The sequence below is a fragment of the Ammospiza caudacuta genome, chromosome 39, assembly GCF_027887145.1.
Source record: "Ammospiza caudacuta isolate bAmmCau1 chromosome 39, bAmmCau1.pri, whole genome shotgun sequence".
NCBI lineage: Eukaryota > Metazoa > Chordata > Aves > Passeriformes > Passerellidae > Ammospiza > Ammospiza caudacuta.
Window position 1 is genome coordinate 242276 of NC_080631.1, and position 19004 is coordinate 261279.

Consider the following 19004-nt stretch of genomic DNA (forward strand, 5'->3'; position numbering starts at 1 on the left):
CACCGTAACTTCCGTGGTGACCGCCGCCATTTTGAGTGTGGGCACCCCCGATTTATTTTAATAAAGGCCGCCGCCAATTTGAGCGCTGGCAGCTCGTTGTTTCCGTGGGAACCGCCGCCATTTTGAGAGCTGGCAGAACCACCCCCGTCCCTCACAAACACGATCACCATGGCTTTAATTTTAGGGTTTTAAATTAAAGGGCTTTAGGGAAAATTCCCTCCGTGCCCTTCCAACAGACACCGTGCCCATCCTTGCGCTTCATTCAAAGGCGACCCGCAGCATTTTGACCCCCGGTGAGGGCGCCGCAGACATTTTGAACCCTTGCACCCCCGCTGTTTCCATGGTAACCACCGCCATTTTTAACACGGGCACTTCCGGCTTTCCGTTGTCACAGCAACGCGCGCCATTCCCTGCATGGCCACGCCCCCGCTGCCATTTTGAGTACGGGCGAGTTTCCATGGCAACCGCCGCCATTTTGAACCCGGGCACTTCCGGCTTTCTGTTGCCACAGCAACGCGCGCCATTCTCCGCGCTGGCCACGCCCCTTCATGGTCGCGCCCCCGCCGCCATTTTGAGCACTGGCAGCTCGTTGTTTCCATGGCAACAGACGCCATTTTGAACCCGGGCACTTCCGGCTTTCCGTTGCCACAGCAACGCGCGTCATTCTCCGCGCTTGCCACGCCCCCGCTGCCATTTTGAGAACGGGCACGTTTCCATGGTACCCGTCGCCATTTTGAGTACGGGCACCCCTCTTTATTTCCATGGAGACCGCCGCCATTTTGAGTACGGGCACCTCGTTTTTTTCATCGGAACCGCCGCCATTTTGAGAGCTGGCAGAACCACCCCCGTCCCTCACAAACACGATTTCCCTGGCTTTAATTCTCCGACTTTAAAACCAGAAAATTCCCGCCGTGCCGTTCCTACAGACACCGCGCCCCACCTTGCGTTTTATTCCAAACGCGACCTGCGGCATTTTGAGCCTCGGTGAGGGCGCATTGACGAGCGCCGCCATTTTGAGTACTGGCACCTCGTTGTTTCCATATCAGCCGCCGCCATTTTTAACCCGGGCAATTCCCCCCCTTGTATCCATGGGAACCGCCGCCATTTTAAGCGCGGGCACTTCCGGCTTTCCGTTGCCACAGCAACGCACGCCATTTTCCGGGCTGGCCACGCCTCCGCCGCCATTTTGAGTACGGGAATGTTGCCATGGCAACCGCCGCCTTGTTGAACGCAGACACTTCCGGCTTTGTGTTGTCACAGCAACGCGCGCCATTTCCTGGGCTGGCCACGCCCCTTAATGGGCACGGCAAAGCCGCCATTTTGAGTACTGGCATCGCGGTGTTCCCATGGCAACAGACGCCATTTTGACTCACGACGCGTTTCCACGGCAACCGCCGCCATTTTGCGCGGTGGCCACGCCCAAGTGAGGGCGCCGCCATCTTTGTTGACAGCGCCGCCATTTTTGTTGAGGCCGCCGCCATTTTGAAGGGGCGGATTTTGGGGCGAATTCTTTCGATTTTTGGGGTCCCGCTTCTCCCGTTTTCCCCCCTCACCCTCAAATCACACACAGGAGAATCAGCAAAGGGTTTTAATCAGTTTTATAGGGGAATTTTTGGGGAATTTTGGGGCTCCTGAGATGAATTTTGGAGTCCCCCCCCCAAATTACTCCCCTGGAGTTTCAGGGTCTCCATTGTCAGCACCCAAAAATGGAGAATTTCCACCCAAAATTGCAGAATTCACGCCCAAATCTGAGGAATTCCCGCCCAAAATGATGGAATTTTCATTCAAAACTGAGGGATTTCCACCAAAACTTGTGGAATTACCACCTAAAACTGAGGAATTCTCACCCAAAACTGTGGAATTTTCACTCAAAATTGGGGAATTCCTGCCTGAAATGGAGGAATTTTTACCCAATTCTGAGGGATTTTCACATGAAATTGGAGAATTCCTGTCCAAAATTGCGGAATTTCCACCCAAAATCGCAGAAGTTGCACCCAAATTTGCAGAATTCTCACCCAAATTTTGAGAATTCCCACACAAAATTGTGGAATTTTCACGCAAGATTAAGATATTTCCGTCCAAATTCTGATAATTCCCAGCCAAATTTGTGGAAACTTCCCCACAATTTTCAGAATTCCCACCCAAAACTGTGGAATCCCCACCCAAATTTGGAGAATTTCCACCCAAGTTTGAGGAATTTTCCTCCAAATTTGAATTTCCCCCCAGAGTCGAAGAATTTCGCCCCAAATTTGGGGCTGGAAATTCCAATTTTCCCCCCAATTCCTGAACCCTGGAGGCCTCGAAGGGGGCGGAGCATGAAGCGGGCGTGGCCTCATCCTCGTGGGCGGGGCACAGGAGGCGGCGCTTGGGGAAGGAGGCGTGGCTTGAAGAGTGGGCGGGGTTTGTTTGGAGATCTTGAGGGGCGGGGTTCGGCAGAGGGGGCGTGGCTGGAGCTGGAGGGGGCGTGGTCACTTCCGGGGGGACCTGCGGGATGACAAGAGCAACCAATGAGGGCGGGGCTGACCAAATGACCAATCAGAGTGAGTGACGGCCCCAACCTTGACCCAGTGACCCCCGGCTCACCTGGGGGCCACGCCGGCGCCGCTCGATGGTGGGGACGCCGCGGTGCCGGGGCCGCTCGGCCGCTCGATGGTGGGGACGCCGCGCGCCGGCGACGCCCGACGGCTTCGGGCAGACGGCCAACGGTGGAGGGGAACCCAACGGTGACGAAGAACCCAACGGTGATGAAGAACCCCACGCTGGGCCCAACGTTGATGAGGAACCCAATGAGGAACCCAACGGTGGGGCCAGTGTTGATGAAGAACCCAACGAGGAACCCGACGGTGCAGCCAAGGGAGATGAAGAACCCATGGTTGAAGAAGAACCCAATGCTGGACCCAATGATGGCTTTGAACTCAACGTTGGGCCCAACGCTGGAGAAGAACCCAACACTGATGAAGGAGGCAGTGTTGATGAAGAACCCAACATTGATGAAGGCCCCAACGATGGCGTTGAACCCAACCTTGGACCCAGCGGTGCCGTTGGGCCCAACGCTGACGATGAACTCAACATTGGGCCCAACGATGCAGAAGAACCCAACGCTGGGCCCAACGCTGAAGGAGAACCCAACGTTGACCCCGTTGACTTCATTGATGGCGCTGACTCCAACAATGACGAAGACCCCAACGTTGACCTTGTTGATGTTGAAGAACCCAATGTTGACGCCGTCGACCTCACCAATGGTGGTGACCCCAACGTTGGGCCCAACGATGGCGAAGAACCCAATGTTGGCCCCAACGTTGGCGCTGAACCCAATGTTGGCCCCAGCATTGACCCCACTGATGGCACCGAACCCAACGTTGACCCCGTTGATGATGAAGAACCCAACGAACACCCCAAGGTCGACCCTGTTGCCTTCACTGATGGCGTTGAACCCAATATTGGCCCCACCGATGATGAAGACCCCAAGACTGGGCCCAACGATGACGAAGAACCCAACGTTGACCCCGACAACGGCGTTAAACCCAATGTCGAGTCCAACGTCGGCCCCGTTGGCCTCTTTGAAGACGAAGAACCCAAAACTGGACCCAACGACTGTGAAGAACCCAACGTTGACCTCAACGACGACGAAGAACTCAAGATTGGACTCAACGATTGCGAAGAAGCCAACGAGGACGCCAAGTTGGGACCCAACGACGAACCCAACGTCGACCTCAACGACGACGAGGAGCCCAAAATTGGCCCCAACGACGCCGACGACGCCGACGACCCCAACGTCGACCTCAGCGACGACGACCCCAACGTCGACGCCAAGGCCACGGCTTTGCCGAAGGGGGCGGGGAGCAGCAGCAGGCGGGGGCGGGGCGGGGGGCGCGGCCTCCTCTGATTGGCCGCTCTCTGCGGGGGTTTTTGCGGGGCTTTCTGGGGCGTTTTCGGCGCCGTTTTTTGGGGCGCCTCCAGCGCCCCCAGCAGGAGGAGCTGGCGGCAGATCTCCTGCGTCAGCTGCATCTGCAGGAGCTGCCGCTGCTGCAGCTGCCGCAGCTCCTCCAGGATCAGCCGCAGCTCCGGGGGCGGGGAGGGCGGCGCGGGGCTGGGGGAGGGGGCGGCGGGGGCTGGGCGAGGGGGGAGAGAGAGAGAGAGACAAAAGTCAGAAATTCGGGGGTTTCAGCAAAAAATTCGGGGGTTTTAGCAAAAAATTTGGGGGTTTTAGCACAAAATTGGGGTTAGCCGGATCAAAATTGTCATTGCTCGCGCCCGAATTGTCACTATTTACCCCAGAATTGTGATTTGTCACGCCAAAATTGTAGTTATTCACCCCAGAATTGTAATTTGTCCAAAGTTCTCGTTTTTCAGCCCAAATTTTGGGGTTTTAGCACAAAATTGGGGTTGGCCGGATCAAAATTGCCATTGTCGCGCCCGAATTGTCATTGTTTACCCCAGAATTGTGATTTGTCGCGCCAAAATTGTAGTTTTTCACCCCAGAATTGTAATTTGTCCAAAGTTCTCGTTTTTCAGCCCGAAATTGTCATTATTCACCCCGAAATTGTCATTATTTACCCCAAAATTGTGATTAGTCATCCCAAAGTTATAGTTGTTTACCCCGAAATCGTCATTCGCCCCAAAATTATACTTAGTCACCCAAAAATTGTCGTCGTTCACCCTAAAAATGTTGTTTGTCCAAAGTTGTAATTTTTCACTCCAAAATTGCAAATATTCACCCCAAAAGTATCATTATTCACCATAAAGTTGCCATTATTTGTCCAAAGTTGTAATTTTTCACCCCGAAATTGTAATTACATAAAAATTGCCATTGTTCACTCCAAAATTGTCGTGTATCTAAAGTTGCCATTTTTCACCCCAAAATTGTCATTATTTGTCCCAAGTTGTCAATTTTCACATCAAAATTATGATTAGGCACGTCAAAATTGTGGTTATTCACCCTAAAATTATAATTATTCACCCCAAAATTGTTATTTGCCTAAAGTTGTCATTATTCATCCCAAAACTGTCATTATTCAGCCTAAAGTTGTCACTATTTGCCAAAAAATGTCATTTTCACCCCAAAATTATAATTATTCACCTACGAACTGTCAGCATTCCACCTGATATTATTATTAGTCCACATTTGTCATTTTTCACCCCAAAATCATGATTAGTCACCCCAAAATCGGCATTATGTCCAGAACTGGCATTTTTAACCCAAAATTGGCATTTTTCGCCCCAGGTTTGTAATTCTGGTGCCAAAACTGCCCTTTTTCCCCGATTCTGTCGTATTTCTCCCAAGAAATCAGCAAAATTCCCACCCAAAAATGATAAATCCACCCAAAATCACATTCACCCCTGAAAAATGAAAATTATTCAGAAAAACAAACAAACAAACAAACAAAAAAACCAAACAAAATCTGGCCTTTAGCCCCAAAATCCCATATTTTTTCCCCAAAATAATTCCCCCTTTTATCCCCCAAATCCCCGCTTTATTCCCCATAAAACCCCCCAATTTTTTTCTCCACAAAATCCCTTTTTACCCCCCCAAAAGCCATAATTTTTCCCAAAAATTCCATTTTATTCCCCCCATAAAAATCCCCTTTTTCCATCCCAAAAATCCCCAATTTTTCCCCAAAATCCCTGATTTTTCCCACCCCAAAATCCCCATTTTTCCCCTCAAAAATCCCTCTAAAAAATCCCCTTTTTACCCTCAACAATTCAGATTTTTTCCCCCCAAATTCCCATTTCCCTCCCCCCTAAATTCCCGGTTTTCCCAAAATCCCCCTTTTTACCCCCCAAATCCCTTAAAAGCCCCCCAAAAATCCCATTTTTACCCCCCAAAATCCCCCATAAAAATCCCGGCTTTTTCCTCCCAAAATCCCTCAGAACCCCCCCCAAAATCTCCATTTTTCCCCCAAAAATTTTGGGTTTTTTTTCCCAAAATCCCCCCCTTTTCCCCAAAATCCCTTATACCTCCCCTTTTTTCCCCCAAAATCCTCCTTTTCCCCAAAAAACTTCAATCCCCGCCCCCCCCCCCAATCCCCATTTTACCCCCCAAAATTCCCGGTTTTCCCAAATTCCCGGTTTTTCCCAAATCCCTCATTTTCCCCCCAAAACCCCCACAAAAATCCCATTTTTCCCCCCCAAAATTCCAATTTTTACCCCTAAGCCCCCCCCCCCGAAAATCCCATTTCCCCCAAACCCCTTCGGTTTTTCCCAAAATCTCCTTTTTTCCCCCAAAATTCCGATTTTTACCCCGAAAATCCCCCCAAAATCCCGATTTTTCCCCCCAAAAAATTCAATTTTTTTCCCGCCAAACGCCCCCGTTATTTCCCGCCAAACGCCCCCGTTATTTCCCGCCATTCCCCCCCGTTATTTCCCGCCAAACCCCGATGTTTTCCCGCGCCAATTTTGGGGTGAATCCGCGCGGTTTCGGGTCCGTTCCGCACCTCCGGGCTCGGCCATGGCCGCGATCGGGGGGGGAGGGGAGGGGTCGGGAAATGACGTCACGGGGGGAGGGGGCGTCTGTCGCGACAGGCGGTGACGTCACCGCCGGGGAAGGGGCGGACCGGGGGGGGGGGATTTTGGGGGAAATTTGGGGATTTTTGGGGGTTTTTAGGAAATTTGGGGGGAATTTTGGGTGGTTTGGCGAATTTGGGGGGATTTTGGGGGGTCCCAGGAGGATTTTTGGGGCATTTTGGGGGGATTTTGGGAGAAATTTGGAGATTTTTGGGGAGATTTTGGGGGCATTTGGAGAAAATTTGGGGCTTTTGGGGCATTTTGGTGGAAATTTGTGGTTTTTGGGAATTTGGGGGGGGATTTGGGGGGTCCTGGGGAAATTTGAGGGGGATTTGGGGCATTTGGGGGAATTAGGGGGTTTGGGGCATTTTGGAGAATTTTGGGGGGGTGGATTTTGGGGCATTTTGGGGAAATTTGGTGATTTTGGGGGGATTTTAGCGAATTTTGGGGGGGGGAGTTTTGGGAGGATTTTGGGGAAATTTGGGGGGGAAATTTGGGATATTGGGGGGACTTTGCAGGGGATTTAGAGATATTGGGGGGATTTTAAATTTTGGGAGAATTCGGGAGGGGATTTTGGGGGCATTCGGGGTCTTTTGGAGCATTTTGGGATTTTTGGGGGGGGTCCCAGGAGGATTTTGGGGCGTCTTGAGGGGGGATTTTGGGTAGATTTGGGGTCCCGAGCAGATTTTGGGTGATTTTATGGGATTTTTGGGGGGAGGGCTTGGAGGATTTTGGGGGGATTTGGGGATTTTGGGGGTCCCAGGAGGATTTTGGGGGATTTTGTGGGTTTTGAGTGGGATTTTTTGTAATTTTGGGGCCATGAAAGGGATTTTGGGGCGGTTTTGGGGTCTCTGAGGGGATTTTGGGCCAATTTGGGTGTTCTGAGTGGGATTTTTGGGGTCCTGGAACGGATTTTGGGTTATTTGAGGTTCCTGAGGGGATTTTGGGGTGCTTGAGGAGATTTCGGGATATTTGGGGCAGCCTCCGACGAAATTTTGGGGCGATTTGGGAGCTCTGAAGGGATTTTAGGGGATTTCGGATTTCTGAGGGGATTTTGGAGCTCTGAAAAGATTTTGGGCGAATTTTGGGGTTTCTGAAGAGATTTTAGGGGGAATTTGGAACTCTGAGGGCATATTTGGGGTCCTGGAAGAGATTTTGGGGCGATTTTGTGAGTTCTGAGGCGATTTTGGAGGTCCTAAAAGGGATTTTGGGGCGATTTTCGGGGGATTTGGGGGCGCCCTCAGTGAATTCGCGGCCGCGTCTCGGGGATCCGTGGCTCTGATTGGCTCCCCAAGGCGCCCCTCGACCAATCAGAAGCCGTCGCTGGGCAGATTTCCCCCCCAAGGGCGCCCTTCCCGCGCACGGCGCTGATTGGTTACCGCCCTTTTGTGTCGACCAATCAGCGGCCGCTGCTGAGGAGGAGGCGGGAAATTGCAGATTTGGGTTTATTTTAATTAATTTTTAATTATAATTAATTTATTTGGGATTTTATCGCTATTTTGATTACTTTTTTTTGGCGTTTGGTTTGTTTAATTGGAATTAATTGAAGTTTTAGTTCGTTTAATTGGGGTTTGTTTAGTGTAATTAAATTAATTTCAGGTAAAATAAACTTATTGTTAATTAACATAAATTTTTATTTTTCTAATTATTTATTCCAATTATTATCAATTTATAATTTTTCAAATAAAATTATTATTATTTAAATTATAAAAACCTATAAATATGGTTTTTTTCTCAATTAATAAAAATGTAATAATTTAATCAATTAAAAATAATAAATTTTCTCAATTAATAAAAAGCTATAAAGGTATTTTATTGTTTCAAATCAATATAAATTTATAAATGTTTGAATTAAAAATTAACTTTTTTTCTCAATTACTAAAGCCAACTAATTTATAGCATTAATTTAAATTAATATAAGTTTATACCTTTTATATATAAAAATTAAAAAATGTTTAATTAATAAAGATATATAAGTTTAATCTATTTATTCCAATTAATATAAATTTATAAATTCTATCAATATAAATTTGTATTTTTTAATTATTAAAAATCTAAAAATTATTATAAATTAATTTCAATCAATAAAATTTTTCTAATTATTTAATTTCCTATAAATATATTTCTAATTTTTTACGATAACATTTTAATTTTTTATAAGATTAAAATTCAATTAAAAAATAAAATCGAACTAAATTAATTAAATGAAATTCCTCTTCTTTTATTTCATCAGATTTTGGGATTTAATTCCTGGATTTTCATCCGTTCCTTTCATTAACTTTATTTTATTCCATTTATTTCAATTAATCTCCTTTATTTTTTTAATTCCTCTGCTTTAATTGATTTTGATTTCTGTTTTTCACCCATTTTCTCCCTAATTTGCATCAATTTCCTGCCTCTGTTTTTGCCATTTTCTATTTTTATAAATTTATTTTCATCCCCATTTTTCAATTCTTACTCTTCCACTTTTTATTTAATTTAATTCCATTTTTGGATTGTAAAAATACAAATTATTAATTCCACTAATTCTGTTTATTTCCTATGATTTTTCTTTTATTTCATTTTTATTTCATTTATTTTTTCTGATTACTTTATTTTCTCCCATTTATTTTTAATTTAATTTAATTTAATTTAATTTAATTTTATTTTATTTTATTTTATTTTATTTTATTTTATTTTATTTTATTTTATTTTATTTTATTATTTTTATTTTTTTTAATTTTATTTTAAAATTGAATTTTAATTTAATTCTAGTTTGAATTCTGGTTTATTTTAATTCAAATTTATTTTTATTTCATTAATTGAATTATTTAATTTTAATATTATTTCAAATTAATTTTAATTTTACATTTTTAAATATCAATTAATATAAATAATAATACAGAATAATTTTTAATGAATAAAAACAAAATTTTTTTTTGTGAATAATAACAATAAGAAAAATAAAAATAATAAATTACATCAAAATATAAATAATGATAAAATAATAGATTTAAATAAAATAAAAATAACATAAATCATACTGAATTATTTAATTTTATTTTACTGAATTTTCCATTTTGTTTTATATTTTTTAAATTTTTCATTTCTTTTATTACAATTTTTTAATTCCCTTTATTTCCATTTTATTTCACTTTATCCCCAAAAACCCCAAAGGAAAAGAACGAAAACAACAAAGAAAACCCCGAAGAAAATGGAATTCTTTATTTTTTATTCAAATAATATTCATTAATAGCGATTAATAAAAGGTCATTGACGTTAATGGATGTTAATTAATATTAGCAATGAAGGAACCTGGTAAAATATTGAAATTTGAAATAGAATGTAAAATAAAATAAAATAAAATAAAATAAAATAAAATAAAATAAAATAAAATAAAATAAAATAAAATAAAAATAAAATAAAATAAAAATAATATTTTATTGTTTCAGTATTGTTATCAAAATAAAAATATAAATTAAAAATATTGTCGTTAATAAACCTCAAATAAACAAAGTTAACAAATTAATGATGGAAGTAATTAATTATAAATAAAATAAAATAAAATAAAATAAATTAAAAATTATTTTCCTTTACTTTAAATTTAAATGAATTTAAATTTAAATGAATTTAATTTAATTGAACTTTGTTAAATAAAAATTAAATAAAACAAAATAAAACTTTAAATAAATTAAATTAAACTAAAATAAACTCAATAGAAATAAAATAAAATAAAATAAAATAAAATAAAATAAAATAAAATAAAATAAAATAAAATAAAATAAAATAGAAATAAAATAAAATAGAAATAAATTAAACTAAACCACGAAACAAAATAAAACTAAATTAATTTAGAAATGTAATTAAATTTAAAAATTCAAATGGAAACCAATAATAACAGAAAATCACAAAAATCGTAATTAAAAGTTCCAAAATTGGCAAGAATTAAAATTCAATAAAAATAAAAATTAAAAGTAAAATTAAAATTGGACTTTAAAAGAAATGAAACAAAAATAAACTTACCAATAAAATTTATGATATAATTTCAATAAAACTGAAAATAAAAATATAAATTTTAAAATAAAATTAAAGTTATCAATAAAGTAAACATCATTTTAAATAAAGTGAAATAAATCAAAATAAAAACTAAATTTAAAATAAAAAAAATTAAAATAAAATTAAAGTAAAATAAAATTAAACATGATCAAAGTAAACATAAATTAAAAAGAAACTTAAAGGTAAAATCAAGGCTGAAATTACGTTTAGAAATTAAGATAAAATTGAAAACGCAATAAAAAATGAAATTAAATTAATGTTAATGAGAAAAAGAAAATTAGCTTAAAATAAATTTAGAAATAAAATTAAAATTGAAAATAGAATAAAAAGTTAAAATTAAGAGAAAAAAGAAAATTAAAATTGATATTAAAAATATAAAAGTAAATTCAAAGTAAATTATAGTAAAAATTAAAATTCAAAATAAAATAATCATAAAAATAAAATCAAAATTTAAATTAAAAGAACAAGAAAAAGAAGAATAAACTTAATATGAAATTAACAAATAAAACTATAATTACAATTGTAATTAAAATTTAAATCAGTTCAAGTTAGTTAAAAATGAAAAAGCCAAAATAAAAATTTACAAATAGAAATAATATTATACATATATTAGAGTTTAAAGTAAGTTTAAAAATAAAATAACCCTAAAATTAAGTTAGAAAATAGAAATAAGATAAAAATAAAATTAAATCAAACTAAAATGAGAATAAAAAAGAAAAATAAAATAAAATAAAATAAAATAAAATAAAATAAAATAAAATAAAATAAAATAAAAATTAAATTAAATTAAATTAGACTAAAAGAGGAATAAAAAAGAAAAATAAAATAAAGATAGAATAATAAAATAAAATAAAATAAAATAAAATAAAATAAAATAAAATAAAATAAATAAAAAATAAAATGAAATAAAATAAATATTAAATTAAATTAAATTAAATTAAACTAAAATAGGAATAAAAATAAAAATAGAATAAAGTAAAAAAAATAAAAATAAAATAAAATAAAATAAAATAAAATAAAATAAAATAAAATAAATAAATAAAAAATAAAATGAAATAAAGTAAATATTAAATTAAATTAAATGAAATTAAACTAAAATAGGAATAAAAATAAAAATAAAAATAAAATAAAATAAAAATTAAATTAAATTAGACTAAAAGAGGAATAAAAAAGAAAAATAAAATAATAAAATAAAATAAAATAAAATAAAAATAAAATAAAATAAAATAAATATTAAATTAAATGAAATTAAACTAAAATAGGAATTAAAAATAAAAATAAAAATAGAATAAAGTAAAATAAAAAAAAAATTAAAATAAAATAAAATAAAATAAAATAAAATAAAATAAAAATAAAATAAAGTAAAATAAAATAAAATAAAATAAAAATAAAATAAAATAAAATAAAATAAAATAAAATAAAATAAAATAAATTAAAATAAAATAAAATAAAAGAATTAAAATGCCCCCAGCATCCCCGGCCCGTCCCGTTTGTGCCCCGAGGCCTCCCCGGGTTTTTCTCTGTTCCGGCCCCGGCGCCGCCCCCGGGGATCCCCAAAGGCCCCGAAAGTCCCAAATTGGCCCAAATCGGCCCCAAATCGGCGCCGGTTTCGCTTTCGGGGCTCGGCTGCAGCTGCAGCTCCTGCACCTGCTGGGGGCCCCAAATCCTCGTTCTTCACCCCAAATCTTCACTCATGGTCCCAAATCCTCGTTCTTCACCCCAAATCTTCACTCATGGTCCCAAATCCTCATTCTTCACCCCAAATCCTCGTTCTTCACCCCAAATCCTCGTTCTTCACCCCAAATCCTCGTTCTGGGCCCCAAATCCTCGTCCTGAGCCCCAAATCCTCGTTCTGGGCCCCAAATCCTCGTTCTGGGCCCCAAATCCTCGTTCTGGGCCCCAAATCCTCGTTCTGAGCCCCAAATCCACGTTTTTGGCCCCAAATCCTCGTTCTTCACCCCAAATCCTCACTCTTGGCCCGAAATCCTCATTCTTGGCCCCAAATCCTCGTTCTTGGCCCCAAATCTGCACTCCTGGCCCCAAATCTGCACTCCCGGCCCCAAATCTCAACCTTAGACCCCAAATCTCAGCTCCTGGCCCCAAACAACTCTTGGCTCCAAGCCTCAACCAAGGTCCCCAAACCTGGGTGCAAATGGCCGAGATTTGGGGAAAATGGGCCGGATTTGGGTCCGTGCTGGTCACCAATGGGGTCAAGGGTTGGAGGGAAGGACCTGGGGAACGGGGATGGGGGGGACACAGGGATGGGGATGGGGTCCAACAGCAGCACCAGCAGCACCAGCACCCCAACCAGCAGCAGCAGCTTTGGCGCAGAAATAGGATCCGGAATCCTCGTCCTTGAGGCTGTTCATGGTCAGCGTCACCGAGCTCTGCCCGTTGTCCCTGGAGATCGTGAACCGGCCCTTGAACGCAGTCGGGTATCTGGTGTATCCATCGTTGTCAATGCCTGCGACAAATTCCAGCCCCTGCCCGGGTCTCTGTCGGCACCAGCCCATGGCGAAACTGCCGAAACTGAACCCGGCCCCTCGGCAGAGGAGGCGCAGGGACCCCCCGGGGGGCTGGAGGTCCCCCCCGCACTCCAGCAGGGTCACGGCCGCCCGGAGCCCTGCGGGACACAGGGGAGATGGGGATGGGGCGATGCCAAAGTCAGGCGGAGGTGTCCAATTAATCACTGGGTGGATCGGGGCTGTTTGCTGGGTTGAAGGCACTTTACCATGCAGGAAACCTCTGTGGGAGATTTGGGGAGAAACAAAGGGAATTGGGGGCAAAACCAGTGAAGGTTTAGGGATGGGGGAGCAGCCGTGACCCTGCTGGAGTGCGGGGGGCACCTCCAGCCCCCCGGGGGGTCCCTGCGCCTCCTCTGCCGAGGGGCCGGGTTCAGTTTCGGGAGCAATGGAATGTTCTGGATCCGCCAGAGGCCCGGGCAGGGGCTGGAGTGGCTCGCGGGGATCAGCAGTGGTGGTTACACCGAGTACGCGCCGTCGGTGCAGGGCCGGTTCAGGATCTCCAGGGACAACGGGCAGAGCTCGGTGACGCTGACCATGAACAGCCTCAAGGACGAGGATTCCGGATCCTATTTCTGTGCCAAAGCTGCTGGTGGCAGTTGGGGTAATGATGTCTCTGCTCTCGGCCTCTTCCCCTTGACTGGATCCCCTCCTGTCCCCAGTCCCCAGACCCTTCCCCCAAATCTCAGCCCTTTGCCCCATTCGTGACCCTTCGCCCCAGATCTCCCCCAGTTCCACCACCACCAACCACGGAGCCAAAACCCCCAAACTGGTTCTGCCCCAAATCCCCACTTTGTGCTCCCTGCAGCCGCAGCCGCTGACACGAATCCACAACCTTTGTCCCCAGATCGGGACCCTGGGCCTCAAACCCCGACCTTCAGAGCAAAGTTTTGGGTCACAAAGTGGAGATTTGGGGTCAGGAGTTGTGGTTTGGGGTCAGCGGGTGAGAATCGGGGCCGAGGCAGAGCAAGGTTGGGATCAATGGCCAAGGGCTGGGTGTGGGCTGGGGGTCTGGGGGAAGGGTCTGGCAATGGGGACATGGGGGACACGGGGATGGGGATGGGGACAGCTTGGGCATCGTCACTACGAGCAGCACTTTCAGCGTAATTAGCAGCAGCACACTTGGCACAGAAGTAGACAGCGGAATCCTCGTCCTTGAGGCTGTTCATGGTCAGCGTCACCGAGCTCTGCCCGTTGTCCCTGGAGATCCTGAACCGGCCCTGCACCGACGGCGCGTAGTACGTGCTGCCACCAGTGTTGTAGATACCTGCAACGTATTCCAAACCCTGCCCGGGCCTCTGGCGGATCCAGTGCATTCCATAGTCACCAAAATTGAACCCGGATGCGCGGCACAGCAACGTCAGGGACCCCCCGGGGGGCTGGAGGTGCCCCCCGCACTCCAGCAGGGTCACGGCCGCCCGGAGCCCTGCGGGACACAGGGGAGATGGGAAACCTGATTGGTTCAGGGCCAAAAACTGGGAGGGGCAAGCTTGATAAAGGATTGGGACCCACCTGGGAGGAGGGTGATGAACCCCAAGCGTCCCAAGTTGTGGTCAAGGGTCAGGATTTGGGTCAATGTTGAGCTGTGGCCCCATCCCCATCTCCCCTCTGTCCCGCAGGGCTCCGGGCGGCCGTGACCCTGCTGGAGTGCGGGGGGGACCTCCAGCCCCCCGGGGGGTCCCTGCGCCTCCTCTGCCGAGGGGCCGGGTTCAGTTTCGGCAGTTTCACCATGTACTGGGTGCGCCAGAGGCCCGGGCAGGGGCTGGAGTGGGTCGCAGGGACCACCAACAATGGTGCTTGGACCGGGTACGCGCCATCAGTGCAGGGCCGGTTCAGGATCTCCAGGGACAACGGGCAGAGCTCGGTGACGCTGACCATGAACAGCCTCAAGGACGAGGATTCCGGATCCTATTTCTGTGCCAAGGATGTTTATGCTGGTGGTGGTGCTGCTGAATATATTGAAGGGGGCCGTGGTGGATCCATCCCCATCTCAGGGTCCCCTCCTGTCCCCACAGCCCCAGACTCTTTTTCCAAATCTCAGCCCTTGACCCCATTCTTGACCGTTTGTCCAAAGTCTCCCCCATTTCCACCCATGGTGACCACAGGCCCCAAACCCCGACTGGTTCTGCACCAAACCCGATTGAGTTGGTGCCACATTTTGCCCAATTTCACCCCAAATCTCGGCCCTTGGGGCACTTTTTGGGGACCAGGGTGAGATTTGGGGCCGAGAGTTGAGTTTGGGGCCAGAGCCAGGGCAGGGTTTGGGGCCAATGGGCAGCGTTGGGGCAAAGGGGGCGGGGCTGGGACAAAGGGTCAGGGGTGGGTCAGGGGGGTTTGGGGAAGGGTCTGGGGACAGCTGGGGACGGGGCCAGGACCCCAAACACCAACCCAACCACCGGGAGCGAAACCAATGGCATGGGCGGCATTCCAGCCACCATAGGAATCCTTGGCGCAGAAATAGGATCCGGAATCCTCGTCCTTGAGGCTGTTCATGGTCAGCGTCACCGAGCTCTGCCCGTTGTCCCTGGAGATGCTGAACCGGCCCTTGAACAAATCTCCATACTGGGTGGTGCCACCAGTGCTGATCTGTGCTACGAACTCCAGCCCCTGCCCGGGTCTCTGTCGGTACCAGCCCATCCCAAAACTGCCGAAACTGAACCCGGCCCCTCGGCAGAGGAGGCGCAGGGACCCCCCGGGGGGCTGGAGGTCCCCCCCGCACTCCAGCAGGGTCACGGCCGCCCGGAGCCCTGCGGGACACAGGGGAGATGGGGATGGGAAACCTGATTGGTCCAGAAGGGGAAAAGGGGCGTGACTTCCAGGAAAAAGGGGCGGGGCCACATGGGAGGGGCAGCAGGAGCAGCAGGGCCAGGATCCCGTGGGAGCTCAAGGCCGTGGCCGGGATGTGCCGGGGTTGGGGTTCCAGAGGGTTTGGGGGTCGTTAACGAGCTTTTAATTGTGCAATGAGTGCAGAAGGACCAGGAGGAGGTTTCCAATTAATTTGCCAGTGGATTGGTGTTAATTACATCATTTGCGTCAAGTTAGGATATGTGAAAGCTCTGGTGGAGATTTGGGAACAAACAACAATAGTTTTGAGTGAAATTGGTGAAGATTTGGGCGTGGGCTCCGGGCGGCCGTGACCCTGCTGGAGTGCGGGGGGGACCTCCAGCCCCCCGGGGGGTCCCTGCGCCTCCTCTGCCGAGGGGCCGGGTTCGATTTCAGCCGTTATGATCTGCACTGGATGCGCCAGAGACCTGGGCAGGGGCTGGAATGGGTGGCGTGGATCACCACTGGTGGCGGCACCTGGTACGCACCATCAGTGCAGGGCCGGTTCACGATCTCCAGGGACAACGGGCAGAGCTCGGTGACGCTGACCATGAACAGCCTCAAGGACGAGGATTCCGGATCCTATTTCTGCGCCAGAGAGGCTGGTTCCAGTTCTGCTGCTGGGTTTGATGGTTTTGACCCAGTCCCATCACCACATCCCCACCTGTCCCCATTCCCCACGTCCTTCCCTCCAAACCTTTACCCCATTTTTGACCCCCCAGGGACCCAAATCTGGACGATTTTCCCTAAATCTCAGCCATTGGCACCCAGGTTTGGGGACCTTGGTTAAGGCTTGGAGCCCAGAGCTGAGGTTTGGTGCAGAACCAGTTCAGAGCTGGGACACGGGGACAGGAATGGGGTCAGTGCTTGGGGATTGGAGGGAGGATCTGAGGAACGGGGACAGGGTTGGGGACATGGGGACAGGGCCAGGGCCAAAAACATCGACAGCTTGAGCAGCACCCCAACCTCCACTAGTTAAACCAGATTTCACGCAGAAATAGGATCCGGAATCCTCGTCCTTGAGGCTGTTCATGGTCAGCGTCACCGAGCTCTGCCCGTTGTCCCTGGAGATCCTGAACCGGCCCTGCACTGAATCCGCGTAGCCGGTCCAACCAGAATTGTCCCAGATCGCTGCGATGGATTCCAGCCCCTGCCCGGGTCTCTGTCGGATCCAGCCCATGGCAAATTTCCCGAAACTGAACCCGGCCCCTCGGCAGAGGAGGCGCAGGGACCCCCCGGGGGGCTGGAGGTCCCCCCCGCACTCCAGCAGGGTCACGGCCGCCCGGAGCCCTGCGGGACACAGGGGAGATGGGGGTGGGGCGATGCAAAAGTCAGGCATGGCTGTCCAATAATTAATGGATGGATTGTGGCTAATTTCAGGGTTTAAGGAACTTTACAATACTGGAAATCTCTGTTGGAGATTTGGGACCAAACCAGGGGAGTTTAGGGAAAAGCCGGTGAAGGTTTGGGGATGGGGGAGCGGCCGTGACCCTGCTGGAGTGCGGGGGGCACCTCCAGCCCCCCGGGGGGTCCCTGACGTTGCTGTGCCGAGGGGCCGGGTTCAGTTTCGGGAGCGTTGCCATGAGCTGGGTCCGTCAGAGACCCGGGCAGGGGCTGGAGGTCGTCGCCTACGTCCGCAGCGGTGGCAGCGCCTGGTACGCGGATTCGGTCAAGGGCCGGTTCATGATCGCCAGGGACAACGGGCAGGGTCTGATGACGCTGACCATGACCAACCTCAAGGTGGAGGATTCCGCCGTTTATTTCTGTGCCAAGGACGGGGATGATTGTTGTGCTGCTGCTGCTGGTGACGATATTGACTGTGGTGATGTTGATTATGGCAGTTTTGGCCCTGCTCCCATCTTGGAGTCCCCCCATGTCCCAAAACCAGACCCTTCCCCCAGACCTCACCGCATGACTCAGCTGGTGACCCTTTCTCCCCATTTCCCCCAATGGTCAGCACTGACCCCAAACCCTCCCCTGCTCCTGCCCCAAAACTCAACCATTGGCCCCAAACCTTCACCCCTGGCCTCCAGGTCAGGCCTCCTCCAATCAGGGCCCGGGAGCTGGGGGAGATTTGGGTGAAATGGGCAAAACTGGGGGAAAGTCGAGAGTTGGGGCAGCAGGGGCAGAGTTTGGCGGAAACTCTTTAACAGTTGAGGAGGAAAGCTGGGCTCTGGAGGAAGGATCACTGGGAGTGGGGAGGTTTGGTGACCATCATAGGGCTGGGGCCACTGCCGGAATTGTCATTAAAAGCAGCAACACCACCACCATAACTACTGCCAGCACCCTTGGCGCAGAAATAGGATCCAGAATCCTCGTCCTTGAGGCTGTTCATGGTCAGCGTCACCGAGCTCTGCCCGTTGTCCCTGGAGATCGTGACCCGGCCCTTGAATGACGGCGCGTAGTCGGTGCTGCCACCATTGCTGCTGATACTGGCGATGTATTCCAGCGCCTGCCCGGGTCTCTGGCGCATCCAGCCCATCCCAAATTGTCCAAAATCAAACCCAGAGGCGCGGCACAGCAACGTCAGGGACCCCCCGGGGGGCTGGAGGTCCCCCCCGCACTCCAGCAGGGTCACGGCCGCCCGGAGCCCTGCGGGACAGAGGGGAGATGGGGATGGGGCCAAAGCTCAACATTGACCCAAATCCTGACCCTGGGCCCCAAACTGGGACCCTTGGAGTTCATCATCCTCCTCCCTGGTGGGTCCCGCCCCTTTTTCCACCTGGCTAAGCCCACTCTGAGGCCCTGGACCAATCCAGCTCCCCATCCCCATCTCCCCTGTGTCCCGCAGGGCTCCGGGCGGCCGTGACCCTGCTGGAGTGCGGGGGGGACCTCCAGCCCCCCGGGGGGTCCCTGCGCCTCCTCTGCCGAGGGGCCGGGTTCAATTTCGGACAATTTGCAATGGCCTGGATGCGTCAACGACCCGGGCAGGGGCTGGAATTCGTCGCAGGGATCACCAACACTGGTGGTAACTCCGGCTACGCGGATTCAGTGCAGGGCCGGTTCAGGATCTCCAGGGACAACGGGCAGAGCTCGGTGACGCTGGCCATGAACAGCCTCAAGGACGAGGATTCCGGATCCTATTTCTGTGCCAAGGGTGCTGATGGTTACGGAGCTGCT

General features: G+C 46.8%; 10 gene segments (V, D, J or C); 5 read left to right on the top strand and 5 right to left on the bottom strand.

Moving 5' to 3' along the window:
- Nucleotides 1-6357: 6357 nt before the first annotated feature.
- Nucleotides 6358-13273, bottom strand: LOC131570786 (Ig heavy chain V region 914-like). The segment is given in 3 exon segments: nucleotides 6358-6510; nucleotides 12828-13162; nucleotides 13252-13273. Coding segments are annotated over 3 exon segments (510 nt in total).
- Nucleotides 13274-13349: 76 nt separating this feature from the next.
- Nucleotides 13350-13882, top strand: LOC131570787 (Ig heavy chain V region 914-like; the record flags this gene model as incomplete). The annotated part of the segment is given in 3 exon segments: nucleotides 13350-13686; nucleotides 13783-13792; nucleotides 13870-13882. Coding segments are annotated over 3 exon segments (360 nt in total), but the record flags the coding sequence as incomplete, so codon positions are not given.
- Nucleotides 13883-13924: 42 nt separating this feature from the next.
- On the bottom strand, nucleotides 13925-14482 carry LOC131570789 (immunoglobulin heavy variable 3-64D-like; the record flags this gene model as incomplete). The annotated part of the segment is given in 1 exon segment: nucleotides 13925-14482. A coding segment is annotated over 1 exon segment (558 nt), but the record flags the coding sequence as incomplete, so codon positions are not given.
- Nucleotides 14483-14505: 23 nt separating this feature from the next.
- Nucleotides 14506-15205, top strand: LOC131570790 (immunoglobulin heavy variable 3-23-like). The segment is given in 3 exon segments: nucleotides 14506-14620; nucleotides 14681-15123; nucleotides 15167-15205. Coding segments are annotated over 3 exon segments (597 nt in total).
- Nucleotides 15206-15374: 169 nt separating this feature from the next.
- On the bottom strand, nucleotides 15375-15901 carry LOC131570791 (Ig heavy chain V region 914-like). The segment is given in 2 exon segments: nucleotides 15375-15808; nucleotides 15892-15901. Coding segments are annotated over 2 exon segments (444 nt in total).
- Nucleotides 15902-15961: 60 nt separating this feature from the next.
- Nucleotides 15962-16674, top strand: LOC131570792 (Ig heavy chain V region 914-like). The segment is given in 2 exon segments: nucleotides 15962-15987; nucleotides 16170-16674. Coding segments are annotated over 2 exon segments (531 nt in total).
- Nucleotides 16675-16713: 39 nt separating this feature from the next.
- On the bottom strand, nucleotides 16714-17223 carry LOC131570793 (immunoglobulin heavy variable 3-23-like). The segment is given in 1 exon segment: nucleotides 16714-17223. A coding segment is annotated over 1 exon segment (510 nt).
- A 137-nt stretch (nucleotides 17224-17360) lies between these two features.
- Nucleotides 17361-17799, top strand: LOC131570794 (Ig heavy chain V region 914-like; the record flags this gene model as incomplete). The annotated part of the segment is given in 1 exon segment: nucleotides 17361-17799. A coding segment is annotated over 1 exon segment (439 nt), but the record flags the coding sequence as incomplete, so codon positions are not given.
- Nucleotides 17800-18069: 270 nt separating this feature from the next.
- Nucleotides 18070-18657, bottom strand: LOC131570795 (Ig heavy chain V region 914-like). The segment is given in 2 exon segments: nucleotides 18070-18476; nucleotides 18537-18657. Coding segments are annotated over 2 exon segments (528 nt in total).
- Nucleotides 18658-18680: 23 nt separating this feature from the next.
- LOC131570796 (immunoglobulin heavy variable 3-23-like) lies at nucleotides 18681-19002 on the top strand (the record flags this gene model as incomplete). The annotated part of the segment is given in 1 exon segment: nucleotides 18681-19002. A coding segment is annotated over 1 exon segment (322 nt), but the record flags the coding sequence as incomplete, so codon positions are not given.
- Between the last annotated feature and the right edge of the window lie 2 nt (nucleotides 19003-19004).